This window comes from Dipodomys ordii, unplaced genomic scaffold, assembly GCF_000151885.1.
Source record: "Dipodomys ordii isolate 6190 unplaced genomic scaffold, Dord_2.0 Scaffold22, whole genome shotgun sequence".
Taxonomy (NCBI): Eukaryota; Metazoa; Chordata; class Mammalia; order Rodentia; family Heteromyidae; genus Dipodomys; species Dipodomys ordii.
Genome location: NW_012267238.1, coordinates 6,060,999 through 6,076,741, shown reverse-complemented (window position 1 = coordinate 6,076,741; position 15,743 = coordinate 6,060,999). Strand labels below are relative to the sequence as shown.

Genomic DNA, 15,743 nt, shown 5'->3' with positions numbered 1-15,743 from the left:
TGAGGAAAGGAACAGAGTTGTTAAAGGAGCAAGAGCCACAAGGCCATTTGCTGATGTCCCACAGATTGCAGAGAGTGTGCCCAGAATATGGGCATGGTGATCCCCTTTCCATTTAAGAGTAAACTAAGTCACGTAATAAGCCACTGTAACAGGTGCCCAGCTTGGAAGTAGCAGAGTCAGGAATGAACTCCATCCCCTCCCTTCCCCCCACCCCCCACCTACTCTGATGCACCTGTGCCCCTGGCCTTGTTGCTGCCAATCCTCCACAAAATTTAACATGACTCTCCCAGCCCATCTTGACCAGCCTCCCCCACCCCCGCCAAAAAACACTCACCATGGGCTTCTTGAACTCATTGGGTTTGATGCAGCGCACGAAGAAGGGCTGGCAGGCACCCAGTGTCCGCATCAGCAGCTCCAGTGACCGCTTAAACTGGCTGCTGAGTGTGGGCGATCGCTTCCTGGTCTCGGCGCCCTGGGGGGATGGACAGACTGCAATGGGAGGGGCTGTGCCTGCCCCTCCACCCTCCAGAAGTGGCTGGGAGGGAAGGAAGGACAGCACCAGGGAGGCTCAGCAGGATGGGGGCCTGAGGACCGCAAGCCCTCCTCCCACAGCATCTGGACTGGCGCTCAGACCACAGGTGGCCCCCTTGCAGTACCTCCAAGGCGCACTGTCTCTCCCTGTAGCTCATCCTCTCTTGATCGCCTCGGGACCAGAATTCTACAGTCCTAAATTCAAAGCTTGGCCCACACTGCCTGGCTATGTGGCCTCAGGCAGGTCACTAAATAGATCACTAAATAGCAAGGAGCCTCAGTTTCCTTAAGTGACAGTAATAGTACCTGCTGAGGTGGTGAAGAGGGTCAGAGGTCAGGATGTTTCAATAAACTGCAAGTATGATCAAAGTATATTACATGCATATATGAAAACATCACAGTAAAGAGCCCTAGTCTGTATAATATATGCCTTTTGTTTTGGTGCCCATCCTGGGGCTTGAACTCGGGGCGTGGGTACTGCCCCTGAAGTTTTTTGCTCAAGGCTAGCACTCTACCACTTGAACCACAGCTCCATGTTTGGCTTTTTTGTAGTTATCTGGAGATAAAAGTCCCATGGGCTTTCTTGCCTGGGCTGGCTTTGAACCCAGATCCTCAGATGTCAGCCTCCTGAGTAGCTGGGATTATAGTCACTTGCTGGCCTAATTTTTTTTTAAGCCAGCACCTACCCTCTGAATGGTCCTCCGACAGGTGGGGAGGGACCCCAGCCGGTCACCAACCCTACTTGTGGGATTAGTGGGTCTGAGGAATCCTGAGAAGGCCCACAGTAAATCCCCCAAAACCCTGGAGCTCAAGGGTTCTCTTCTTTCATTCACACCCAGATGAGCCAATTAGCAACACCTCTGCAACTCCCTGTCCTGTTAGGGCCCCCCAGAATACTGTGAAATGAGAGCAGGGGAGCTGGGGAAGTCCTGGGAGCAAACAAACAGGAAATGAACCTTCTGGCTGGGAGCCAGGGAGCCCTGTGTGGCTAGTCCACTGAGCTTTCCCATTTTTGTTTTCCTGGCGATTTCCATTTGAATGAGAATTTCTCACTAGCGAATTTGATTATTGTTGTAGGCTTGTTAAGTTTCAGCATCATAATTTCACCTTGTATCGGGTAACAGTCAAAGCAGGGGTGCTGATGCAGATGTGTGAGGATTTGGAGGGGCACACTAAACTCGGATCACATGCTGTGAGCCCCACTGCACAAGAGGAAATTCTGAGAGTGGTCTAAGATTTTGCCCAGCGGAGCTGGGGTTAGACCTAGATGGGCCCACAAGAGCACTGGTTGGCCTCTCCCTTGGAGAGAGCACTGTCCAGGTAGGGCAGCTTCACAGCCCAGCCTGCTTCAGAGCCCTGCTATGAATGCACACACGTGCATGCGCGTACACACACATTCCATATACTCAGCATGTATATGCTACACACATATACCACACCGACACACCAGCATACATACCCTTCATTGGTTCTGATCACATCGGAACTGTCCTATCTGAGCGTCCTCTCCCTACCAGGCTGAGCGCCCCAGGAGGACTGACAGGATCTGCCTGTCTGTGCCACCGGGTAAGGGCACCCCAGCCACCAACACCTTACGCAACTGAATTGTTGTTGTGCTGCTTCCTAGGGGCCCATACAGGCTTGCACAAACTCCCCGTCTTCCAATCATTGAAGCCAAGAACCCAAGTGCTATCCCCAGTGCCTTAGCTCTCAGGGCAGCTAGTCCTTTCCAGAACCTGACCCTTCTCCCTGCTTCCTCCCGTCAGCCTGGCCCAACTCCAAACTGACTTCTCTGTCTCTGACAGTCTCTGTTTCTGTCTGTCTCTCTCTACTGCAGCAACCTCTAAACTGGTCCCTGTCACCTACACTCCGGGTGGGTGAGGCTGGAAAAACAAATCTGTTGGTGGGGGGGGGGGAAAGCAGGAGAAAATAAGGGAGGGAGGGGGTAACAATGTCTGACAAAAATTGTCTTCATTTCCTTACTTGTGTAACTGTAACTCCTTTGTACATCACCTTTTATGAAGAGGGGGAGGGGGAGGAGGGGGAGGAGGGGGAGGAAGAGGGAAAAATCTGGTCATGTCTCTAGCGTAGTGGTTCCAGATCCCTTACAGGAAAAGACAAGGTCCTTAAAGGATACACAATGCCCCACAGAACTTGCCCCCAGGGCCTCTCGTTTTACCTTCTTCTAGCCATGCTAGACTGCTGGCCCTGCCAGGCCCAGATCTAAGGGTACCTCAGCCTCCGCACACACCATCCATCTCCCTGCAGAACTCTTCTTTCAGATGCACTAGACTTCCTTCCTATCACTTCTCAATAACGCTTCTCCTAATCCCTACTCAAAATCACATTGCCCACGCCCGAATCTCTCCCTCATCTTTCCCATCTCTTACACCATCCATCATGCCACATGTTGTACTTATTTATAGGCTTATTAAAACCCACCCTTCTGCTAGAACATTTGTCCCGTGAGAGCAGGAATTTCTCTGTTCTATTTTATTTACTACTAGAACAATGTCTGGCATATAATGGGCACACAATGTAGGAGAGATGGACATATGAATGAATGAGTGAGTGAATGAATGACAGCTATAAGGCTGCAGGGTCTTCCCTCACAGCTGTAGCGATCTAGGTTGCTAACTTGCTTTCATCTCATTGAGGGGAAGGCTGTCTTTCCTGGTATTGGTTTTCTGAGTGAATGTTCCAATGTTCCAAGGGGGAACATTGAAGAGATCAAAAGCCATGCAAAATGGCATGGTGGAGGGGAAGTGAGGGGAGACACCTGAGCATGAGGCCGGATGACAAGGACAGGTGAGTCTCCAGCAGGCTTCCTGCATAAGGAATGAGCATATGTCCTGTGGACAAGAGCTCCTAGGACAAGTGACTGGGATTAGACTTTTTTTAATCAGGACATGCTCCAAGGCCAGTGATCTACCTTCCCTGAGGCTCAACAATACCTGGGGAGTGTGGGCAGGGGTGGTAGGCAGACATGAGTCCAAGGAGGGGAAAGCAGGGTTGGGGACCTGTGCACAATGGGCAGAGTTCAGGTCACTGGGGGGGAGGGGAAAATGGGGGGGATGGGTAGAGGGTGTTGATTCCTGAGAACAGCTGGGACCCTGTCACCACCTAGTGGTGATGTTCCACATGAACCAAGCGGCTCTCCTGGGTAATCCTGCTCCTGTCACAGCCAAGGCATTTTACTGTCCTGGATAGGAGCTCACAGGCCCGCAGGGCCTTGGAAGCCCGGGAGTCTGTGCTCCCTTGTATGTGACTCTGTACTGTGCTGAGACAGAACTGGATTTCAGTCTGTGTTGTGTCTCAAGTTGTCTGACCTTGGCCTCACTGGGCCCTGGGGTTTGTGCTTGGAAAGCTGGGATAATAGTAATTACTCACAGTGCTGATTGAGGGTCGCTGAGGTAGCTAATGTCAGGGATTAGCGCCTAGCCTGGGCCAGCAGAAGTGCAGGAGAGAGAACCAGTTCCAAATCTGGTCTCTGTTGTATTTTCTTCTTGCTAGTCCTGGGGTTTGAACTCAGGATCTAGGGGTTGTCCCTGAGCCTGAGTCAAGTGGGAGGCTAGTGCTCTACCATTTGAGTCACAGCACCACTTCTGGCTTTTTCTGAGTAGTTTATTGGAGACTAGAGTATCATGGACTTTACTGTCCAGGCTGGCTTTGAACCATAACCCTTAGATCTCAGCCTTCTGAGTAGCTAGGATTACAGGGGTAAGCCACCAATGCCTGGCCACTGCTGTATTTTAATTCTGTTGCTGAAACCCCTCAGGAGTGGGGTGCTGGTTCTGGAGAATCCAGGGTCCTGAGAGACCCTCACACTGGCCTCGGGGGAAGGAGACTCAGAACAGAGAGTATCCAGAGGCCCTGGGTACTTCTGGGAGCTTTGGAAAGACAGAAAGAGAAGGAGAGGGAGGGAGGGAGGGAGGAAAGGAGGAGAGAGAGAGAGAGAAGGGAGGGGAGAGAGAGGAGGAAGAGAGGAGAGAGGGAAGAGAGAGGAAGGAGAGGGGAGAGAGAGGAGGGAGGAAGGGAAGGAGAGGGGAGAGAGGAGAGAGGAGAGAGGAGATAGGAGATAGGGGAGAGAGAGGAGAGAGAGAAGCAGGCTGGGAAAGGAAGACGCAGCTACCAGAAATATGCCAGGGACCACAGGAATTGGGGTCAGAGTGGTGGGGCTGGGTAGAGGAGGAAGGGTAGGGAAGGAAGAGGAGGAGGAGGAGCAGGAGGAGGAGGAGGAGCAGGAGGAGGAAGAGGAGGAGGAAGAGGAGCAGGAGCAGGAGGAGGAGGAGGAGCAGGAGGAAAAGGCTTATGTACCTGGGTGCCTGTGGCTCAAGCCTGTAATCCTAGCAACTCAGGAGGCTGAGATCTGAGAATCACGGTTCAAAGCCAGCCCAGGCAGGGAAATCCGTGAGACTCTTATCTCCAATAAACCACTAGAAAACTGGAAGTGGCGCTGTGTCTCAAGCGATAGAGCACTCGCCTTAAGCTGAAGAGCACAGGGATAGCGCCCAAGCCCAGAGTTCAAGCCCCACGAACGACCAAAAAAAAGAAAAGGGTCAGAGCCCAGAATGATATCTGTCTCTCCAGTGTGACCTACAACATGTGGAACTTGGGAGGGGACCTGCTGGATTCTGGGGTTTCCAGTGCCTAAGTATCCTCTCTCTGAGGTCAGTTGCTGTGTATATGAGGGTGAGGAACAGAGTGGTCCAGGGACAGAGAAAGGGGACCCCATTTAGAGAGATGTGGCACCCCATTCTGCAGCCAGAGCTTGTGAGCTGCTCCAGAGCTCTGCGGGGCACTGGCAGAAGAGGGGCCATAAGGAGGCCAAACGTGGGGGACAGAGGAGCTGGGGAGGGGCTGAGGAGCGGGGAGGGGAGAGGGATACTATGTGTTGCCAAGGGATACTGGCTCCCTTGGGACCTGTAGGGCCTTGGAGCCACAACCACAGATGGAGAATCGGGGCAGAGGCCCATGGTGACTTCAGGTCTTAGCACCACACAGGAACGCTGCCACTGAGCCTCTTCCTAACCCCTCTCTGACCTCAGTCCCTTGATTACAAAATGCAGAGATCACAGGTACCTTGTGTGGCACAGGTCATCAAAGGGCTCCCAAAGTTGGTGGGAGCAGCAGAGGCCCAGCAGAGGCCCAGCAGGGTGGGTGGCAGAGCAGTCAAAAGACCAGAGTTTGCGACCTCACCCAGCCCCTGGTTCACACAATGCCCTGAGCAAGTTCTGCTCCTCTTTTAGGTCTGTTTCCCTCTTTAAGAAACCGAGATGCCTGCAGTGTACACAAACACACACACAAAACTCAAAACCCCAAACCAAAACCACTCCAGAAACCACTCCACAAAACATACACACAAACACACTCAAGAAATAAAAAAGTAAAGGCTAGCCCTCTCCCCAGGCTCCGGCTCCATGGGGCTGTCCCTCCATCCTGCATCCCAGGCTGGGGCTTGTTACCTTCGCAGAGGTGGTTGTCTGGCGGAGAGTGCCGGATGAATAACCACAGAGAAACTACAAGGGGAATCACAGGCAGGTAAGACAGGAGGAAGAACCATGAGTGGGAGGTTCAGAAAGCAGCAGGGGCAGAAGCCTCTGAGGAGGGAGAGAGGCCTGTGGGTAGAGACCTGGGCTCCTACCCAGGCACTGAGGGGGTGAGGGCTCTCCCTTCCAGCTGGCTCCTCCATACTCAGGAGGACAACCTGCAGGAGGAAAGTCCACTGGACACCAGCCTAGAGCCTCAGAATAGGGGTCCAGAAGTCCTGTTTGGGGGCTATGGGGAGGGAGGAGGGGGGAACAGCACACCCTGTTGGGCAGTGACTGCATGCCACACTGTTCTGTGTCTCCCTTTATGGTAGAGGTCCAGTGGGCACACCCCTGTGGCAAACCAAGACCCCTCCAAGCACCATGATCTCTCTTTTGTGGCCCTTCTCTGGGCCTGGCTCCCCAGTAGCAGCCCACCCAATCAGTACGAGGACCATGCAGGAGCCTCCTGGAGGCCTTTCCTGGAACTACAACCAAATCCTGTCCCCATTCCATGTGTCGGTGGGACTCCCCTGACCCACCAGGAGCAAGCCCAGACTTCTGGAAATGCCTTTCTGGTTCAGTGGAGTGCTTCCTTCCCATCATCCCCCCCCCACCCCCATGCATCCTCACCATGGCGACATCAGCTTGGAAGATCTGCTTGATGAACTTGTTCCGGGAGGAGTGGACCAGCTGGATGATGTCCCCATGCAGGGTGTCCCGGTTCTTCTCCAGGAAGCCTGAACATCAGCAAAAAACAAACAAACAGTCATAATGGCACCTGGCCATTATGGGCAGGCAGCCCCAAGCCAGACCCAGCCCCCTCCAAGTCTGCAATACCTGAGCCACGAAGACCTTCCATGTTCACCTTATCTGTGTCCCAGTATGGGACACTGGGGCCAGGAGAAGATAGTATCTTTCCCAAGGGCCCAGAAACAAGGAGGGGCTTTCTTGCCAGCTACACAGGCCTCTGCCAGGCCTGTCCAAGGCGGGGACAGGGAGAAAGGAGGGGGGAGAGGGGGAGGGGGGCTTCTCAGTCTCCAGACTGTGAACTGGAATGACTGAACCATCCCAAGCCACCAGAGGTGGCTTTGAATTAAGACATCAAAGCTCAGGCTAAGCAAGCATGTCCCCTGGAGAGAACACACATTGGCCTGGCACAGGCCAGCAGTAAGGAACAACTTCACTACCCCCTCCAGGCTGGACAGGACATCATGATTTACACAGCACCCTCGGCCCCCTATAGGAGAGTGGGCAGGGGCTCTTTCCTATTCTATGAGGGAAACAGATGTTCAGAGAAGCTAGAGAGTGGCCCCATGCCACACAACAGACATGGGGAGACTAAGCCCCAAGCCCAGGACCCTGATGCCAGTCCAGGGTGGCCCCCTGCACCACACAACCTTGTTACAGCTGCCATTCCAAGGACTAGAGACCCAAATTCGTTAACAAGCTTCTATTAGGGTTGGCCCAGGAGAAGGGTGACCTCAGACTAGAGATGCCCAAGGGGCCATAGTGCTGTGGGGAGGCAGGGCTTGACTGCCATTGATAGATGACCATGTCTGAGACATGCCTGATGAGGGAAGGGGCGCGAGCCTCATAGAACTGCTTTGGGGTGGTGACAGAGTGACAGGGCTCTCATTAGAGCCGTGGGCCAGCCTCACTACATGAGCCTAGGACAGTCCTCTTTCTGGGGCTCAGTGTCCTCATCTGTGAGAGAGGAACAATGACACCCAGCACAGTAACAGTGCTTCCTGACACACTTCTGACTCCCGGGACAATTCACAAGGAGTTTCAGCCCTGGTGGCTCCTAGCTTTCCTGTTATGAATGACATTGGCCTTAACCCTGAGTAGCAACCTGGAGTCTGATCAGCAGCAGCCCAATGGATTACATCTGCACAGATGCTCACTTGAGGCCATCCCTTCATCCCAGGGTAAGGGAGAATCAGCAAGGCCTTCTGTAGGCTGTGAGCATTCCAAGTGGGACAGGTATAATGCTACACAACCTGTAATCCAAGCTCTCAGGAAGAAGAGGCAGAAGGATCACAAGACCAAAGGGCTCCTGCGTTACATACAGACTCTGTCTCAAGGAAGAAGGAAGGAAGGGGAAGGAATCTTCACCACTTGTACTTGGCCTAGCTCATTGCTGGAGAGCCAGGTGGGTAATAGAGCTGTTTCCAGGATCAGCCTTGCATCTAAGTTGTGTCAAGTTGTGTAAGAACACGAACCTGTTTCCTCATATGTACACGGAGCATTGAGCCCCTCAAAAGGACAGAAAGCAGAACTCCTACAGATTCTGTCCACTCTTCACAGCAGCCCTTGTCACACTGAACAAAGGGGGCAAACAGCCCAAGTGTCACTAACAGCACATAAACCATGGCAGAGTATTATTCCGCTCTGAAAATGAAGGCAGTTTGCCCACACTATGACATGGATGAGCCTTGAAGACACAATGCAAAGTGAAATGGAACACAAAAGGACACACACCATTGGATCCCACTTAAAGGAGGTACCTAGAATGACCACACTCACAGAGACAAAGCAGGATAGAGCTGACAGGCTGAGGCTGGGGGAGGGTGAGAGTTATTGATGACCTTGCAGATCTCCTATCGCCTATGACAAAAGGCTTTGGAGGAGGTGGTGATCATTGACCAAACCTGTAAATGTACTTAGTGCCACTCAAGGGTACACTTAAAATGTAAAATGTCATACAGGTATGATTTACCACAGTGAAAAATGTATTCTTTAAGCTCAAGTAGTAGAACACTTGCTCTCAAATATGACTCACACACACACACACACACACACACTCTCGCTCTCTCTATGTAAAAGCAATGGAGAGCATGAGCCCCACATTTCCCCAGGCCCCTGTGCCTCCCGCTCTGTCCCCAGGCCCTGTGGTGTTTTCTGGGCCGGAGGGCAGGGAAGGATGGGACACAGTGGACAGCCACCCATTGTCCTGCCAGTACCTTGGGTCTCATAGTAGACAATGCCCGCAAAATGGTTGATGCCAAACTGGGTCTCGTGGCTGTTCTTGGGGGGCACATAGTTGGGGTTGAGTTTGTGCTGAGAGTTCAGTTTATTCAGCATGGTGGTGTCAGTGCCCTGAAGGAGCAGAGGGGCTGCTGATGACTGCCCTTCCTCTCCCAGCCCTGCTGCCCCTCTGCCCAGGTCTTTGCACCCCTCCTTGACCTTTCTCAAGAGCCTCCCGCCTGCCCCCCGCACCACCCCTTCCACAGGAGCTGGGTCCTCAGTTTCCCATTTGCTAAATGGATAAAGTGGACTTGCACAGTCTGGAGGACACATTCCAGTCTAGAGCATCTATTTCATGATCAAAGTCCCAAGAATAGCCAGGCATGATGACACATGCCTGTAGTTCCAGCTATTTGGAAGGCTAAGGCAGGAGGAGTTCAAGGCCAACCTGGGCAACACAGGAAGACCTCATCACAAGATTACCACTGCTATCTCTCGCTCCCCAATTCCACTCTAGGATATTCTGTTTCTTGAGCATATACTCTGCACCACACTGTGGGCTTAGATGGGCATTGGGTACAGGACCCCATGGACTGTAGGTGATCTCATGTGCCCCATGAGTATCCTAGAGCTGGCCCAGAGCACCCTGAAAGATGTGTGCCATCATTCCTACATTTAGGGTGGGGGCAGGAGGGGAAGCTGAGGCTCTGAGTAGGGAAGGGACCCAGCATGCTGCTCAGTGCCTGCCCCCTTTGTGTCCACCTTGGGGAACTTGCTCTCCTCGTCGATGAGGGAGATGATGTTCATGGGCCTGTTGGCGATCATGTCCAGGGCATCCTGGTTGTCAGTGAACTCAATGTGCAGCCAGTCGATGCTCTCCAGGTCGTACTCCTCCTGCTCCAGCTTGAACACGTGTCGCACAAAGAACTGCTGCAGGTGCTCATTGGCGAAGTTGATGCAGAGCTGCTCAAAGCTGGGGGGTGGGAGGCAGGGAATCGCGGGGTGTGGGGCCGGGGAGAGGTGGTTCATTCAGACCCCTGCCCCACTGAGCATGCCTGGCCTGGCCTCCATCTGCAATCTGCAGTGTGACTTTGGCCGGGGGGGGAATCAGCTGGGTAGGACTGTCAAGTCCAGTCCTTCTAATGGGGCTGGATGTAGAGCCCTAGTCAAGGGAAACTTACCCAAGAAGTCAGAGGAAGGGTGGGCTACAAGCCAGAGCTCAGGCCCCACGGGGAGGACCAGGGGGCACTAGGGAAGGGAGGAGTCAAGACACTGAGGAGGTGAACCAGAGAGAGATACCAGTGTGTTGCTGAGGGAGAGGGCTGACGTGACGTGGCCAGCAGAGCCCCGAATGCTGACCAGCTGAGATATAGACATAGCCTTGAATTTCAGTGTAGGATGGTTTGGTGGAGGTAGGGGGGGTGTCCTATGTCATCCACAGATTAAGAAACTGCTGTGACTTGCCTGGAGTCAGTTAGTGGACCAGACATGGCTAGGCTCTATCAGATGGCCCTCAAAGATTGGAGGTGGGGGTGGTGGGGGAGGGGAGAGGAGGGCCCAGGAATTAGCACTTGAGACCGATCCAGGCCTCTACTGTTTCAAGGTGCCCTGTAGCTTGGGAACATTGGGCACAGCAACTGTGGCCACAGAACCTAGACACCAGAGGTACTCCCCAAGGGTCCCAGATGGTATGAAGGCTTCCACATGCATGCGCACATGCACGTGTGTACACATGCACGTGCACACACACACATACACACACACAGACACACACACACAGACACACACACACAGACACACACACACAGACACACACACACACAGACACACACACACAGACATACACACACACACAGACACAGACACATACACACACACAGACACACACACAGACACAGACACACACACACAGAGACACAGACACACACACAGACACAGAGACACAGACACACACAGACACACATACACAGACACATACACACACAGACACACACACAGACACAGACACACACACACAGAGACACAGACACACACACAGACACACACACACAGACACACACACAGACATACACACATACACATACACAGACACATACACACACAGACACACACACAGACACAGACACACACACACAGAGACACAGACACACACACAGACACACACAGACACACACACAGACACACACACAGACACACACACACACACAGACACACACACACAGACACACACACACAGACACACACACACACAGACAGACAGACACACAGCACACAGACACACACACACAGACACACACACACAGACACACACACACACACAGACAGACAGACACACAGACATACACACATACACAGACACATAAACACACACACACACACACACATACACACACACCCCTGAGCAGGTCTCAGCTGACCCTGGTGGGAGGGAAGGACATAGATGGGGACCTCCAGGCTGTCTAAAGCCAAATTGGCATCAGCCAGGCAGAGTGAGTGTGCTTGGAGCCAGATCCATGTGGCTTAAAAGGTGAGAGGTGACATTTCCACCAAGCAGTGCCCAGATGGTACCTGTTCACAGCAAAATTCTCAAACCCAAAGATGTCCAGAAGGCCGATGGACCGGCGGGAGTTCTTCACTTCCTGGGAGGGAGGCTTGTAAATCGCCGCATTGATCTTGTCCACGATCCACACAAAGAGCCGTCCATAGATGCCCTGAAAGGTGACTGATCAGCCACAGGGCCTTCGGGGACAGACTGGGCTCCGACAGCCTTCATGCTGGCTCCTACCCATCTAAGGGACACCACGCTGCAGAACACACGCTTTCCCACTGCCTGCTCCTGCTCCAACAATTCCTATCTACTTCAAAGCGTGCTCAACGACACATGTGCAAAACCTAGCCGGCGATTAAGAAAACATCAACAGGGCTGGGAAGGTGGCTCAGTGGTAGAGCGCTTGTATTGCATGCCTGAGGCCCTGGGTTCGATTCCTCAGCACCACATAAGCAAAAAGAAAAAAAGCCGGAAGTGGCGCTGTGGCTCAAGTGGTAAAGTGCTAGTCTTGAGCTGAAGAGCTGAGGGACAGCGCCAAGGCCCAGAGTTCAAGCCCCACGGCCGACCAAAAAAAAAAAACAACAAAAATATATATAATAGGAACCAGTCAATGGTGACTCATATCTGGAATCCCAGCTAAAATCTTTGGGATCATGGTTCAAAGCCAGCCTGAGCAGAAGCCCACAAGACCCCTGCTCAATGAACAGCTAAATGTGGCTGTGGGCAGATGCTATCCTAGCTCTCAGGAGGCCCAACACAGGAGTATCACCTTCAGGCACACTTCAAGCAGGAAGCAAGACCCTATCTATTGCAAAAATAACCAGCAGAAAGTAAGGCTGGAGATGTAGCTCAGTGGTTAGAGCACTTGCCTTGCGAGTGAGAGAATGAGTCCTAACCTTAGTACCACTGACAAAATTAATAATACTATCTCCAAGCCGGGGGCTGGTGGCTCACGCCTGTAATCCTAGCTACTCAGGAGGCTGAGATATGAGGATCGGGGTTCAAAGCCGGGCAGGAGAGACCGTGAGACTCCTATCTCCAATAAACCACCAGAAAACCGGAAGTGGCGTTGTAGCTCAAGTGGTAGAGCGCTTGCCTTGAGCTGAAGAGCTGAGGGACAGCGCCCAGGCCCAGAGTTCAGGCCCCACGACCGACCAAAAAAATAATAATAATAATACTATCTCCATTTTTGGCACGTTCAATAAAGATGTCAAAATCTATATAAATAAATAAGACCCCTGCTCAGGCATTAGCCGGTCTGAGAGCCTTCGCTGGTGCTACAGGTGAGGAAGAAACAACCTTTGGGCTCCCTCCTCAGTCTCTGTCTTCCCAGCAGCTCTGAAGAGTTCCACAGCCTAGAATCCAGCACAGGCTGATACAGGGGGTGGTGAGTAGCAAAGGGACAGAGAGAGGGCGCTGGACTCCTGCCCACGCTGGCCCCTTCTTCTGCAGAGAGACCCAAAAGGGTCCTTGGCTGGGAACAGAGGCACACTAAGTAGGCCAAGTTGAGAGCTGGGGGAACAGAGCAGGGCAGGGCCCTGAGGAACTCAGTACTGACCCTGAGGAACTCAGTACTGGCCCTTGTGGGATAGGTGCATACACGGGGCTCTGAGGAGGGCAGATGGAGCCCAGACCACATAGACAGCTAGGTGACGCTGCTGCACTCCAGTCCAATGCAGGCTGGCATAAGGCCCAGTTCTGGGATCACCTAACTCCCAAAGGCAGAGAGCAGGCAGCCACTTTACATCTTCCTACCTTGACGAAGGCATCGCGCACGTCCAGCGCCTGCTCCCGGCTGAGCGGAGTGGACACTGTCTCCCCACGGGTGATGAGGGTGCGGCTAGTCAGGCAGCTCATTAGGTCTGGAGGATTCACCTGGTGCAGATACTCTGGTAGGTAGTTTGCCCACTCCAACCCTGCCTGGCTTGGGGCACATCCTCCAGCTCCACTGAAAATACCATCCTCCCCCAGCCCAACGCCCCCCGCAATGTCAGAAGCCCCTGGGGTGAGGGGGGGCGGGGCTGCCTGGGACAAGCATTTTTCCAGACAACCCTCCTGGTTCTACCAGCACCATACCAGGACTGGCCCCAACTTCTCTCCAACCCTGGTTATAGCCCAGTGGGCATTTGCGAAGAGACTGATAGACTCAGTGACCTGACCCATGGACATTGTGCCCTCTATCAATCAGATGTGTAGACAGGCTATGAGGGCAAGAAATAACTCACCCAAGGCCCCAAGCCCAGCCCAGGCCGCCCCAGGCGCAACTAGACAACCAAGGCCAGTGGGCCCCAGCCTCGCCCTTGGGGTTTTGCTTGTATGGAACAGCGCTGAGCCCACATGTAATCCTCTCTCCCAGGGGGCTCCCAGTAGCCTGGTCCCCACATGCCAGAACCATCTTGGAGGGACAGATGCAGGGGTAAGGACAGAAAGCCAGCACTGACCTCGAGCAGGGACGCGGCAGTGGCTAGCGATGGGGAGAAGAGGACCTCGCAGGCATCTAGGTTTTCAAATGTACGGGCTGCCGGCAGCAAGGATGAGAGGTCAGGGGAGAGGTGAGGGAGGGAGCCCAGGCAGTCATGGGAGGACCAGGCCACCTGCCCACCCCCACCGAAGGTGTCGGCCACTGATTTTCCACATCAACAGATGTCTACTTCATGTTCTCATGAGAGCCTATGGGACTCTTATGCCAGTGCCTGAGGCCATGTCTGTAGTCTAAAGCTGCACACACTCCCTGGCAGCTGCCCCTGTCCCTCACTCTTTGCCTCAGACTCCCAGAGCTCTTGGCAGCAGCCCTTGCTCCTCTGAGACGGGCTTTGTGAACTGGTCTTCCCCAGATGTGCCCCACTCTCTCGGGGCCTAGGGACTTTTGTACAACCTCCTTCTTCTGTCCAGGGCATCCTGAAGTCTTTTAAGATGGTGCTTTCTTGAGTGCTGGGATCTCTTATTGAGAGAATTTCCCAAATGTCCTTCTCCTACTTAAGACCTCATTCTGGGGCTCAAAGGAGGTAGAAGCCAGTGCTGGCCTCAGAAGACTGCTCCTCATCCTGGTGGATGGTAATGTCACACAAGTAAGCATAGTCCCTTTCTTGACCTGTTTCCTTTCAGATGGCTATGTGGCCACTCACACCTTAGGATGAATTACTTCAAAGAATTGCCCTCTTTTTAAGACAGGTGATCTTAGAAGAGGTGGGTCTTATAGGGCCCCACGCAACTCCCAATATGCCTCATCTCTCACCCTCATACTGCAAGTTGCCCATGTGCAGGATGGCTGCCAGGAGCTTCGAGATCTCCCAGTTCTCCGTGTCCGTGAACATGAGCACCTTCATGGCCGAGCGGATACTGGCATACTCCTGGCTGTCTACCCGGCCCTCGCAGGTTATGCAGTTCCCCTGGGAGGCAGGACAGAAGAGTGGGGACTGGGAGGTCATCAAGGAGGCCAGGGGAGCCCAAGAGATGGCACCTGAGCCACAGGTGCCATCTCTCAGGCTACCCTTGAGCTCCAGGCCAGAGGTATCTAAAAATCTCTTGCTTCCCATACCCGGGGCCTACATACCCTTTTTCCTGCATGTGAGAAGAGGAGCTGGGCCATCAAGGCCATCAATGCCAGGCCTCCCCCGCCACCCACCTGGCAATCACAGCACCAAGGCTGCACCATGCTCCTGCACCCTGGGGGCTGCCCACTCTCAAGGCATTGACCCTTTGCCAGGCACAGCTTCAAGTGCATGGAGGAGGGGATGGCAGACGAGGGTTTAGCTCACGCTGTGTTATAAGTCTAAGCATGCCAGCCAGTAAGGGAGTATCCAGGAAGGCCTGTCACCCACACCACCCACCTGAAGAGCTGAGGGATAGCACCATCAGTGGCACTGTGGCTCAAGTGGTACAGTGTTAGCCTTGAGCTGAAGAGCTGAGGGACAGCACCCAGGCCCAGAGTTCAAGCCCCATGACTGATGAAAGAAAGAAGGAAAGAAAGAAAGAGAGGCTGGGAAGGTGGCTCAGTGGTAGAGCACTTGCCTTGCATGCTCGAGGCCCTGGGTTCGATTCCTCAGCACCACATAAGAAAAAAGCTGGAAGTGGCGCCGTGGCTCAAGTGGTAGAGTGCTAGCCTTGAGCTGAAGAGCTGAGGGACAGCGCCCAAGCCCAGAGTTCAGGCCCCACGACTGGACCCA

The 15,743-nt window shown here is 53.5% G+C and overlaps 1 protein-coding gene across 1 annotated transcript in view; it reads right to left on the bottom strand.

Moving 5' to 3' along the window:
* The window catches only part of Myo7a (myosin VIIA), a 62,633-nt gene that overhangs the window by 34,039 nt on the left and 12,851 nt on the right, over positions 1–15,743 (bottom strand). Inside the window, exons 7-14 of the mRNA XM_013014132.1 lie at positions 14,813–14,966; positions 14,019–14,095; positions 13,333–13,452; positions 11,598–11,740; positions 9,792–10,002; positions 9,026–9,161; positions 6,693–6,799; positions 335–472 (exon numbers count right to left, since the gene is read on the bottom strand). Of these exons, the coding sequence (XP_012869586.1) occupies positions 335–472; positions 6,693–6,799; positions 9,026–9,161; positions 9,792–10,002; positions 11,598–11,740; positions 13,333–13,452; positions 14,019–14,095; positions 14,813–14,966 (1,086 nt within the window). The remainder of the gene's footprint in view (positions 1–334; positions 473–6,692; positions 6,800–9,025; positions 9,162–9,791; positions 10,003–11,597; positions 11,741–13,332; positions 13,453–14,018; positions 14,096–14,812; positions 14,967–15,743) is intronic.